Raw genomic sequence first — 12,385 nt, 5'->3', positions numbered from 1 at the left:
CTAAACTGAAGTGCTTCAGTGGAAGCCAGGTTCTTCACTGTTGATAAAGACCATGTAGACAAAATCCCAAGCAGTCTCTATTTTCATGTGGGTATTTTTGAGAACAGCTTGCCAGTTCTGATTTTTCTTTTGCATATGGTAAGGTCTAAGAAATGCTTGGCTCTGAAAAGTGGAGGGTTCACTGGGAGCAAGACTGGCTCTCAGAGCTGAAGCTTGTCTCTCTCGCTCCACCTTCTGACTTAGAGATTTGGGATCTCTGGTGGACCATATTCAACTCCGGCCTTTCCCCCAAGTCCTCAGCTATCGTTTGATACTTTTTTTTTTTTTTTTTTTGAGACGGAGTTTCGCTCTTGTTACCCGGGCTGGAGTGCAATGGCACGATCTCGGCTCACCTCAACCTCCGCCTCCTGGGTTCAGGCAATTCTCCTGCCTCAGCCTCCTGAGTAGCTGGGATTACAGGCACGCGCCACCATGCCCAGCTAATTTTTTGTGTTTTTAGTAGAGACGGGGTTTCACCATGTTGACCAGGATGGTCTCGATCTCTTGACCTCGTGATCCACCCGCCTCGGCCTCCCAAAGTGCTGGGATTACAGACGTGAGCCACCGCGCACGGCCTCGTTTGATACTTCTGAATTGAGCAAATGTGAATCAGATGAACATCTCCCAAGAAATTAAAAGAGTTTTAAATTTTTTAAAAGAATATTTACCCTTCCAAGTGGAGAAACCAGCTGTTACTGGAGCCATTCTCTGGAATACCAGACTGAGGCCTGAAGGAGGGTTGGTGAAGCAGGTGGCTCAGCAGCTGATGGTTGCCAGGGTCGTGGAAGAGTCAGGTTTCCTGATAAGAGTCCTGGACCTGTCCGTCCTCCTCTCACCCTGCTGCAGGCACCTCTGTTCCAGTCCAGAGGGAAACAAGCCCAGATGGGGCTCTGTCACAGGTGCTGACCCAGGCTAGGCACAGGCCACCACACCAGGAACCCAGTGTCTTCTTAGATGGGGTTTTCAGTAAGTTTAGTGGTATAGTTGCTCTGGATGAATTACCCTCTGCCTTCCTGCTGAAATTAGTTTACCCAACTTAATTAGATCAACAATTGCAGCCACAGCCCAGGCTCATTCATTACTCTAATTGCCAATGTAAGATGTACAGACTGATATGAGTTCTATTAAGCACATCAGTTTTCATGTGGCCAAACAGGTGTTTCATAAGGGATTTAATGCCCTCTCCCTAGACTTCAGCAACAGATGTTAGGTAATTTTTTTTAATGTTCACTTTCCCTGTTTGGCTTCTGCATGAGGCAAACATTGTGAAATGCATGAGCCTCATGATGTAAAGCTAAAACCTGGAGCCAGATAGTGTGCAGGAAAGCACGTGCATAGCACCCGAAGGGCTTGCACCTGCAAGGCAAGAGCGATGGCTCTATCCAGACTGTATGTAATTCTTACTGGCTGAAGATTCTGGGTGTTCTGGCAGGGTCATACCTTGGGCCATTCATTCTGTCTCCCAACTGGTCCTTAACACCTCCTTCCTGGGAAAGGTGTTTGCTGAATTTAACACTGACCTGTGCTGCTGGAAAGTTCCATCCAGCTGTGATCCTTAAAGCACCTGTTTGCTCCAGCATGGAAGCTGCTCACCACCAAGCCTCCCTTGGCAGAGTGTGCCAGGGAGATTGAATGTGCAGCATGAGCTCATCCAGGAGTAGGGAATGGGATTCCTCTGGCCACATCCTTTCACCTCTAAACCCAATCAGCTCACAGCTGGAGCCAGTCTCCCAGGGAGGTCATCTAGATCAAAGCTATGTGTGGAAAATAAGAGCTGCTTCTCCTTTCTGTGGGTGAAGCTAAGAAAAAGCCCATTCCCCAAAGCACCTCTATGTGTCACCTAGTTGACCTTGAAAAAATTTTCTTTTTTGCATTCATTTTGCTGTGTTTGCACTCTCAGGTTGCAGATAATCCAGATCTAAGGTGATTTGGTCTCCTTCGGTAGGTTGGTTTTCAGTGGCAGGTTATTTTAGAAGTTTTTTAAAAAAGAGTTTATAGAGTCAAATGGTGCAAGTTTGTTTCTATAATGAAGACTTTTCCACCATCACACATTTTAAACACAAAGTACTAAAATATTGGGCAGCATAGAAAATAGGTTCTAGCTAAGTACTAGTTTCATCCTCTACCAAGACCTTTTATGAAAATCACTTACCAAGACAGTTTCCTGTGAGAAAAAGCCAAATCCCAGCTGATTTGCCTTACTGGGGCCAAAATCTGCTATTATTTGGCCTGAAAGCCTTGATGAGGGGTGTGTGTGTGTGTGTGTGTGTGTGTGCGCGCGCGCGTGCGTGTGTATGGATGCTTGTGTATGTGTACTGGGAATATGTGATGAATGTGTGTTGGCTGCTGTTGTCTCTGATTTGGCGACTGTTTCTGATTTGAATCTAAGTGAATGTTTACTTAAATGTATAGAATGCTATCTCTAATGTGACCCTCTCTCCTTATTAAATTATCTTATTAACTCACTCCTATGAGACCATCTTATTTCTTGCAGATGAATGATGCTATGGGATTTGAATTGCCCTGGGTGTATTTTGTCAGTCTCGTCATCTTTGGGTCATTTTTCGTACTAAATCTTGTACTTGGTGTATTGAGCGGGTAAGCTACACCTCTTTCATCTTGAAAGCAGAGTCCTGAGGACAGTTGCCAAGACCACACAGGCTTTGCTGGATGAGGGCCGCGAGGAGGGGTTGCCAGACATTTTATGTGTCCTCTGAGATGCTTTCTTTTCTGCTGAGGCTTCCCAAATCAAGCTGTTTCCTGGAACCTCACCAGGCTTCATGAAAGAGAGCTATAGAATGATTATTGACCAGAAATTAATCAGCATTGTTGCTTGAGATTTAATCAATTTCCATTGCTTGCCCTTTTTGTCTGTTCTAAAATGAGATGCATTTATAATTGCTTTATTGGTCTGGATCCAAATATAATGCAGATTAATTGTTATAAAACAGTAGCAAAATCAGCGGGATTGGGTCGGCTGTTGGTAGGCCCCATTTGTAGATTTCAGCAACTGAGCTTGCCCTTATTTGCAGATAGTAAAAGGAAGGACCTAGGCCCAGTCCCTGTCCTAGGAGCACTAACCTTCAGCAAAGCACTGAGGGTCTGGCAGCTGCAACTGGGGCTCTGCTCTTTAGTAAATGGATAACTGATAACTGATCTCCTTACATTTTGCAGGTAAATGATGCGATAGGATGGGAATGGCCTTGGGTGTATTTTGTTAGTCTGATCATCCTTGGCTCATTTTTCGTCCTTAACCTGGTTCTTGGTGTCCTTAGTGGGTAAGCAGTCGGATCTGTGTTGCACCTTCTCCCGCTGCCGTGTGTGAGGCGACTCTGCGTGTCTCCCAGCTGCTCCCTGACAGCTTCTCTGCATGTGTCTGGACTCTGATGTCCCCTCAGTGTGTTGCTTTTGGATGGAACTGTGATTCTCTCTGCTTGTATCTGTCTGTGAGATTCCGTGTTTCCGATGCTTGCCAAACACTGTTCATTTAATGAACACGTTTTCCTAAAGCCAGTCGTGTTAGTATGTGAACGTGTAAAGGTGGATTACAAGGGAGTTAAAGGAATTCCAGCCTTGGTCTCCCTGAGGAAAGGGGCTTTTGTCACTTGACAGGTTGTGTCTATTAGTACATAACCTGGCCCCTTTAGGTCTCCACAGTGCATTGTAAATACTTCCAGGGGAGTTTTAGATTTTACTGTGAAGTAGAAATAAGACTCGAGCACATAAATACTGTACAGTTTCAAAATCTTACTTCCTCAGATTAGGGTTCTTTATTAGCTTGGTTTTCTAGTGCTGTCACTGTGAGAACTGTCCCTGTGATTCAGTTTTAGCCGTAACTTACAGAATCTTTCTCTTAATGCAGAGTGATGACCGACTATTACGCACACGTTTCCCACGACCTTACATAGACCTCATCATTCAGTCACCATTTTTGAAGTTTACTTGTTTATCACTTCCTCTGTATGGATTGACTCTCCACAAAGAGGGTGCAGCAGAGACTGGCCTGGAAAGGGGACTCTGCAGGCTCTGCCTTGCCCGTAGCTGGAGATGCCATCCCAGAACCCTTGTGGGCAGCCCTGCATCCACACCGCCTCTCAGACAACCCTGGAAGGTGGGGTTCTGCAGAGAAGGGAGCTGGGTGCTGTCTGGCACTCTTATAATCAGCTCTTGTGTGCAGCCATTGCTGGGTGGTGGGGGGGCAGGCAGGATACCCCACATCTCCCAGAGGAGCCTCTGTCACTGCACTGCACGCAGACACCCTCAGGAAGTCGTGTTGATGGATTTGTTTCCCAGTGAGTTTATCTCCTCCTCACTCACTTTATCTTGTTCTTTCTGAGGCTGTATCTCGTGGAAGTGATGTCTTCATGTATGCTGAGTTGGTGAAAAGGCTTTAATCGCATTTTTGGAAACACTGCCTTTTCCAGAGCAGAAAGCAGAGCGCAGTTACCCATCTCGGCCTCCTTTCTGTATCTTCCCCCAAACCTGCCCTGGATTAAATGTAGTCAGTTCCACACCAGGGACGACGCACACTGTCGCAGGTAGTCCCTTTGTAGAGATGGCATGGGCCAGCGCCCCCTGCCAGAGAGAGGGGTGGGAGCTGGGCCTGGGTTGGGGCCACATAACCCTCCCCTGCCTGAGCCGCCTCCTAAGGATGAGTGGCTCCTCAAGCCTCAGGCTCTTCCACCTCAACCTGAGAAGTGTCTTTCTCCTAGGGAACCTCAGTGGCCTTAGACCAGGGTTGGGCCTGTGAGGGTGGTATCTATTCCTGGAGAAGTAACATAGCATTTGATTTTGCCACAGGAGCACCCTGTACAAGGTTAACAGCAATCCTGTTGTGAATTCCTTGGCGCCTCGTGTCTCCTAAACCCAACTAAACTGACGGAGGCCATGGAAACCACTAATTTTAACAGTGCCAGTGACATGCCTTATCTCTTAGCTTCCCCAGGCAGGAGCCGTTGCCCCAGCAGGCATGATGAAGCAGAGGCAGGAGCCAGATCGTGAGGTGCTTAAAAAAAGAAAAGAGAAAAAGATGGGAGGAGGGGCTTCCCACTATCACAAATGGGGGTTAAACCTGCAACTCCGTGGGAGGTACCCAAAGCTGGAGGATTAAAAAAAGGTACACTCCTTCATGGAACAACCAGTTTACTGAAATATATTTTGGGGGAAAATAATTTTTTTAAAAAGTATTTTTTTCATCAAAACAAAACTTAGATCCCTTATGAAGGAGACTGCAAATGACACATGACATTTTAAAAGAAAACCTGAGACTTCCCAGCCATTCTGTCAGTGCATGCTGTGCTCAGACCCCTAGGGGCTGCACATGACCTCCTCTCTACTCCCCCAGAAGGCCTCCGGTAGGGCTGGTTTGGGTATAGGCAGAACCACGTCTGCAAAACACAGCCGCTCAGCCGCGTTCCTGACTTAGCCAGTATTTCCTGAGATGCTGTAGCGTGCCCGGCTCTGGGCCAGAGACCAGGGTTGCCAAGATGTCTCAGACGCAGACAGAGGCCTTGTGCTTAGGCATTCATTTGCTCGTGGGGTAGCCCATTTTGAAGCCGTGCAGAATGGCAAATGTTCAGTGGAGGTGTAGACCCAGGGGCTCCGTGAGCTGCCGTAGAAAGATGAGGAGGCATCTCCCCGGGAGACTGACGAGGGGCTGGCATGCCTCCAGCTCCTCCAACCACTGCCTTCCCTCTCCGCCTGCTACTTTCCTCTTACTTTCCCACTTGTATTTTTGTTGTTGTTAAAGCAAATTAATTTTTATAAAAATTTTAGCCTTCAGATTCTTCCATCATTTTTTAAGGGAACCCTAGAGGTACCGCAAAACTGGAAGGTTGAGAGGAAGACAGTGTATGCTGCATAGCCCCCGAGGGACTGTCAGATCAACACAAATGGAATCCCCTAAGCACTGAATTAAAATGCCCTCATTTTAGAAATGCGGGTTGTGAGACCATGGGATTGCCTTCTCGTGAGGAAATGTGAGATGGTGCTGTGTGTCTTCAAGTCTGTCAGCCATTTGGAAATACCTGTGTCTGTTTCTGCTCCTTGGCTCTTTCTTTTGTGTGGCCATGCCATCCTATTGTATTCTTGAACAGACTTTAATCTGTACATCGGATTTGATATTTATCTATTTATAAAGTGTTGTAACACTGATGCTCTGGGAAAGTCTTTGGTTTTCTAACAGAACCTTTATCCCTCAAGGTAAGTGGGAAGTTTATGAACTGTAAACCCTGTGCGGCCACGCATGGACATGGATGAACACTTCCATCTCTGGTCACATGCTCTGTGGGAGGGGCTGAGAATGTCTATAACTAATGTTGCAATTTAGCCTTCACTTGTCGTTGAGGATTTGCTCCCATCATGACCAAGAATTGGAAGGAATGTCTTCTGTAAGTCTGCAATTTAGACAGATTACATGTGGCTTTTAGAAACTTGGTGATTTTTCCCTTTTCAGATTGTTCATTGTTCATTGAACTCTATCCCTTTTGAGGTTTTCATCTTTAGAATCAGGCTAGATTCCCAGGGGGTGGGGTGTGGAGGTCATGGGCGGTGAGCCGGTTGACCCTGTCTCCGTCTCCATTTGAGCACCTACCTGCCACCAGCCATCCCCGTGGTGGGGGTGTCTGAGCTTGCAAGATGAGGAACTCCCTAGGCTCCCAAGATGTGTCTCCAACTGCCAGGAAGCGGGCTGGAAGACTTGGCTTCTGTCCTGCCAGAGTCCCATACTCACGCTGGGACTTCACTGAGTTGCCCTGAGCCTCAGCCCCTTTGTCCCACAGGATATCGGGAATACCCTCTCTTGCTGTCTCCCACACAGGGTGTGCTTTTCAATCAGCTAATGCTGTAGAAGTGCTCCTAAAAATACATAAAGGTTTTTCTCATTTAACATATCCTTATCTTAAGCCCATGGATCTCCCCAACTCCCCTCACTGGGTTAGGTGGGAACAGTGCAGGGTACTTTTGGAAATTCTGGTGTAGCATTTTCTGGATTTCCCAGCAGATGGCCACACTTTACACATTCATCAACGTTGTACTGAGTGTAACCCAAGAGGTGGCTATGGAGGGTGCGGAAGCACTGTGTCCACTGTAAAGTACTATGCAGGTCTAAATCATTGTGGTTAAAGTTATATTTGACAATTTTTTGTGTGTAAGTTGAGAGGAGTGGCTTTTCTGTTACATAGTGGTTAAGCATACCAGCTTTAGAATCAGACAACCAGGTGTTGAATGTTTGTTCTACCTTTTACATTTGTGAGATTTGAGGCAAATTACTTACCTCTTTGAGCCTTACTTTCCTCATCTGTGAAACGGAGTTCATCACAGCACCAACTTCGTGAAGTTCAGTGAGGATTCAGTGAGCTGAAAAATAGACAGTGCTTGGCCCACTGAAATTATGGTATTTTAGGAAGTGTGAATCTCTTCCTGGCTTTGATGCAAGAAAAGTATCTAATCAATTCAGTCTTTTCAAATTAATAATAGTTGGCCGTGATAGGTCTGCGTTAGTGAAAAGCCCACATTATATTTTTAAAATGTTTTATTGTATTTATAATGGCATATCCCACTGCGGACTAAAGGATATTACTATATAAACCACCTCCTGGGCTTGCTTTAAAGAAGAGATTAAAATCATTTATAATTCACTCATGAATTCAAACCTTTGGTTTTGATAACATCTTACAAAAAGTCTTTGAAATAGTTTGTGAAGTAGATCTTGTATGTTGTTAGGCAATAAATGCTGTTATTAAACCAGCTCTTATGACATAAAATTGAATGTAAACCCAGCCCAGGTCTGTAAATTCAAAATCATACAAATTAATTTGTCTTCTTGGTGTTCCAGTAAGTTCCAGATCCTACCAGATCACAGGTATCATTTTAAAGCAATCCAATTTTGTATTACTTTAGGCCTATTTATCTTAACTTTAGAAGTTTAAGGGAACATGGATGAAGTGAAGCATTATGGAAAACCAAAGGTGATTTTTAAACTAGTTTATCTTTGTTAATCTAGCCCTCTACACCCCATTCTGGCTAATCGAATACCAGGGGCCTAGACAAAGACTCAGACATGGCTGCTTTTAGGAAGCTTTGGTTTCCTAAGACAAAGATGGATGGGATGGGGTGTTTCAAGAGGGAAGGTGGTGCCGGTGCTGGCGGGCTGTGGACTGACTCTACCAAAATTTTACATAATGGAATCGGGTTCCATCCATTTAAATTCATACTAATAGTAGCCAGACAATCTCAGATTTCTTCTACTTGAATGGTGGCTCAAGAGGCAAAACACACCAGTAGATAGTGGTTATGTCACTCGTGAATATTTTCTATAAGTAGAGACATACCCTCTGGGAATAAGCATTCTTAAACATTTTCATGACTGAGATTAGATTTTTTTCTCATTTGGCTGGGCACACACCTGTAATCCTAGCACTTTGGGAGGCCGAGGCAGGTGGACCACCTGAGATCAGGAGTTTGAGACCAGTCTGACCAACGTGGTGAAACGCTGTCTAGACTAAAATACAAAAATTAGCCGGGTGTGGTGGTACATGTCTGTAATCCCAGTTACTTGGGAGGCTGAGGCAGGAGAATCACTTGAACCTGGGAGGCAGAGTTTGCAGTGAGCCAAGACTGCACCACTACACTCCAGCCTTGATGGCAAGAGCAAAACTGCCTTAAAAAAAAAAAAAAGATTTTTCTCTCATGCAGCACTTTATCAGCATCTACTGATAGAAAATTGGCAGTTTAATTTCATCATACACACACACACACACACACACACACACACACACACACACACACACACACATATACATATACATACACATACCTCTGATACGTCTGCATTGTGAAAGAGTGGTATCATCACTTACAAAATTGAAACGGTGGTTATTGGGGTCCTGGGGTAGCCAGGCTATCAGTATGATTTGTCACCATATTCAGAATAAAACTGTACTGCATTAGTGAGTTAATTCCATATCTTGATCAACAGAGAATTTTTGGCTAATGGCTACTAAAGCACACAGAAGTCTAGCCTAAAAATAAAGGGACAATGGAGAACTCTTTGTAGATAGTTCTAATGATTAAAAAGTAACTTCCTAGATGTAGTGATGATTAAGCGGACAGAATGCTAAAGACACCCTTAATGATTACCTGTAGCAAAGTACTTCCCGCATTTAGCCGGATTTGTCTTCGGTTTGAAGAGGCTAATACGTGAAAGATTTGTTCGCAGTTGGATGTCCCTTTTTCTGAACCGTGAAGTAATATTGTGAATAGGGTTGAATGCTGAGGTCAGGGTGCCGGAAAGATTCAGGGTCCTTCAGTACCCTCACGTGGCTTGGCTTTGGTAGAACAAGTAACTAAGCTCTGATTTGGCCTTAAATGAAAGAGTGCTAAATTTCTGATGAAGAACCTAGCTAAACATTTATATATACTTTTGAACACTGAACTTTCTTGTTGCAGAGTTAACAGCTGTCGGGGGTAGCTGACAGCTGGATCCTGGTGCTGTTGGTACCATGGTACCTGAAGTGCACAGGCTGGTAGCCACACCTGACATTAACATGTGAGTGGTAACCTCTCTGCCACTGACTTGCAGCTGCCGTTTCCATAGAAATGGCTGTCGGGATCAGTGGAAACGAGGTAAGTGAAAGTTTTCGCTGATCCTTGTTTCCATCAAGCTGACGTCTGTTTCCCTGGCAACAGCAGTGGACAGCAGCCAGGCATTAGCAACAGATCCAGTAGAGCTCTCACTTGTCAGCTGTGGCTATCATCTGTTCCTGACCAAGTTCTTTTTAAAAAAAAAAAATAATGTACAGAAAGACCTCTGAGGACCCAGGAGGCACCTCTGGCCACATGTGCCCTCCTGGACGCCCGTTTTGCTGATGAAGAGCTCTGCTGAGTTGACTGCTCCATCAGCAGTCCCCACCTCCACCTGTACTCTGGGTTGCTGATGTGCAGGTTAGAAGAGGGAGGTTGTTGAGGGTGTTGGTGTTGCAGGGCAGGCTGTTGAATCTGTTCATCCCAAATCCTAGGGGAAGAGAATTCACTGTAGTGCTTTCACACACAGACCTAGCTCTTTATAAAGCCTTTGCTACCTTAATAGTCAAAATTAAAGCCGTAATGTTCCCTATTCAAGTAGTAGCATTAACAATTGCCATTACTTTTACAATTAAAATGATGTTTATGAGTTTAATAATTTGTCTTGTGCGAAACAAATTGATGATTGCCTGTAAGATGGTACTGTCAACATTATACCATTTTTTTCCCTCTTTTGTGTAATATTCTTTTATAGGGTGGTAAAATTGCTTTTACAGAGACCAAATATTGGTATTGCAGGGCAGCTTGGTATACAAAGGCCAGTAGATCTGCAATGTAGGGAACTCTTCTTTGTTAAAGTTCAACAGCTCCTTTTCTGGGTAACATTTTAATATTTCAACAGATGTATGCACCCACACCCTAAGTATCCTCCTGCCACATGAGACAGCATTCACAGTGTCACAAAGCCAAGGAGAGCCACCGTTACTGCCCTGGTGTGCGAGATGAAATGCCTGGAGTGAGGGGTTGGTGTTAAACCCTTAAAGATACCATTTATTAAGGAGATTTTCTCTGAAAAAACTAAAACAGCTTTGATATTCAGAGCTGTATTTTTGAGAATCAAGTGAACATAAAGATCCACAGTCTTGTGAGAATTTAGATGGGCTGCCTAGAAGAGCACTGGGCAACTGCGGGGTTTTGTCTCTGGAGGCTTTTCTCGTCACCTCTCTGGAAACAGGGCAGCTGTGCTTGGCCTGGAGGCAGTTGAATTTGATATAACAGACGAAGAAGCAGCAGAAAATCCTGCTAGATCTTTTTTCCCCCTCTCTCTTAACCTCCTAAAAAATGACTTATTCATTTAATGAATTTTTTTTTCAGTTCCTACACCATGGTAGATGTATGCCAAGTGCCCTGCTAGGTGGGCACTGGGGTTATGCTGGTGGAATGTGGGCACCAGGTAGGCACTGGGACTACAGTGGTGGGATGTAGGCACTGGGGTGACAGTGGGGTGGGATGTAGGCACCGGGGTTAGGGTGGTGGGATGTAGGCACCGGAGTGACAGTGGGGTGGGATGTAGGCACCGGGGTTAGGGTGGTGGGATGTAGGCACCGGGGTGACAGTGGGGTGGGATGTAGATACCAGGTTGACAGTGGGGTGGGATGTAGACACTGGGGTGACAGGGGAGTGGGATATAGGCACCGGGGTTAGGGTGGTGGGATGTAGGCACAGGGGTTAGGGTGGTGGGATGTAGGCACCGGGGTGACAGTGGGGTGGGATGTAGGCACCGGGGTTAGGGTGGTGGGATGTAGGCACCGGGGTGACAGTGGGGTGGGATGTAGATACCAGGTTGACAGTGGGGTGGGATGTAGACACTGGGGTGACAGGGGGGTGGGATATAGGCACCGGGGTGACAGGGGGTGGGATGTAGACACTGGGGTGATGGGGGTGGGATGTGGGCACCGGGGTGACAGTGGGGTGGGATGTAGGCACCGGGGTGACAGGGGGTGGGATGTAGACACTGGGGTGATGGGGGTGGGATGTGGGCACCGGGTGACAGTGGGGTGGGATGTAGGCACCGGGGTTAGGGTGGTGGGATGTAGGCACCGGGGTGACAGTGGGGTGGGATGTAGGTACCAGGTTGACAGTGAGGTGGGATGTAGACACTGGGGTGACAGTGGGGTGGGATGTAGGCACCGGGGTGACAGTGGGGTGGGATGTGGGCACTGGGGTGACGGGGGGGATGTAGGCACCGGGGTGACAGTGGGGTGGGATGTAGGCACTGGGGTGACAGTGGGGTGGGATGTAGGCACTGGGGTGATGGGGGTGGGATGTAGGCACCGGGGTGACAGTGGGGTGGGATGTGGGCACTGGGGTGACGGGGGGGATGTGGGCACCGGGGTGACAGTGGGGTGGGATGTAGGCACTGGGATGACAGTGGGGTGGGATGTAGGCACTGGGGTGATGGGGGTGGGATGTAGGCACCGGGGTGACAGTGGGGTGGGATGTGGGCACTGGGGTGACGGGGGGGATGTGGGCACCGGGGTGACAGTGGGGTGGGATATAGGCACCAGGGTGACAGTGGGGTGGGATGTGGGCACTGGGGTGACAGTGGGGTGGGATGTAGGCACTGGGGTGACAGTGGGGTGGGATATAGGCACCAGGGTGACAGTGGGGTGGGATGTGGGCACCGGGGTGACAGTGGGGTGGGATATAGGCACCAGGGTGAGGTGACAGTGGGGTGGGATGTGGGCACTGGGGTGACGGGGGGGGATGTAGGCACTGGGGTGACAGTGGGGTGGGATGTAGGCACTGGGGTGATGGGGGTGGG

The 12,385-nt window shown here is 47.0% G+C and overlaps 1 protein-coding gene across 19 annotated transcripts in view; it reads left to right on the top strand.

Moving 5' to 3' along the window:
* The window catches only part of CACNA1D (calcium voltage-gated channel subunit alpha1 D), a 321,073-nt gene that overhangs the window by 179,931 nt on the left and 128,757 nt on the right, over positions 1-12,385 (top strand). For 12 of the 19 annotated variants that reach the window (XM_003936560.4, XM_074403656.1, XM_074403654.1 and 9 more), the window contains exon 8: positions 2,534-2,637. The exons of 1 other annotated variant lie outside the window; for it this stretch is intronic. In XM_003936560.4, the coding sequence (XP_003936609.1) occupies positions 2,534-2,637 (104 nt within the window). Of the gene's footprint in view, positions 1-2,533; positions 2,638-3,213; positions 3,318-12,385 lie in introns of all 19 variants that reach the window. 6 more of the 19 variants (XM_074403661.1, XM_074403655.1, XM_074403658.1 and 3 more) reach the window with 1 other exon arrangement.

This window comes from Saimiri boliviensis, chromosome 8 (genome assembly GCF_048565385.1).
Source record: "Saimiri boliviensis isolate mSaiBol1 chromosome 8, mSaiBol1.pri, whole genome shotgun sequence".
In the NCBI taxonomy this organism is placed as follows: Eukaryota; Metazoa; Chordata; class Mammalia; order Primates; family Cebidae; genus Saimiri; species Saimiri boliviensis.
This window is presented reverse-complemented; position numbering and strand designations above follow the sequence as displayed.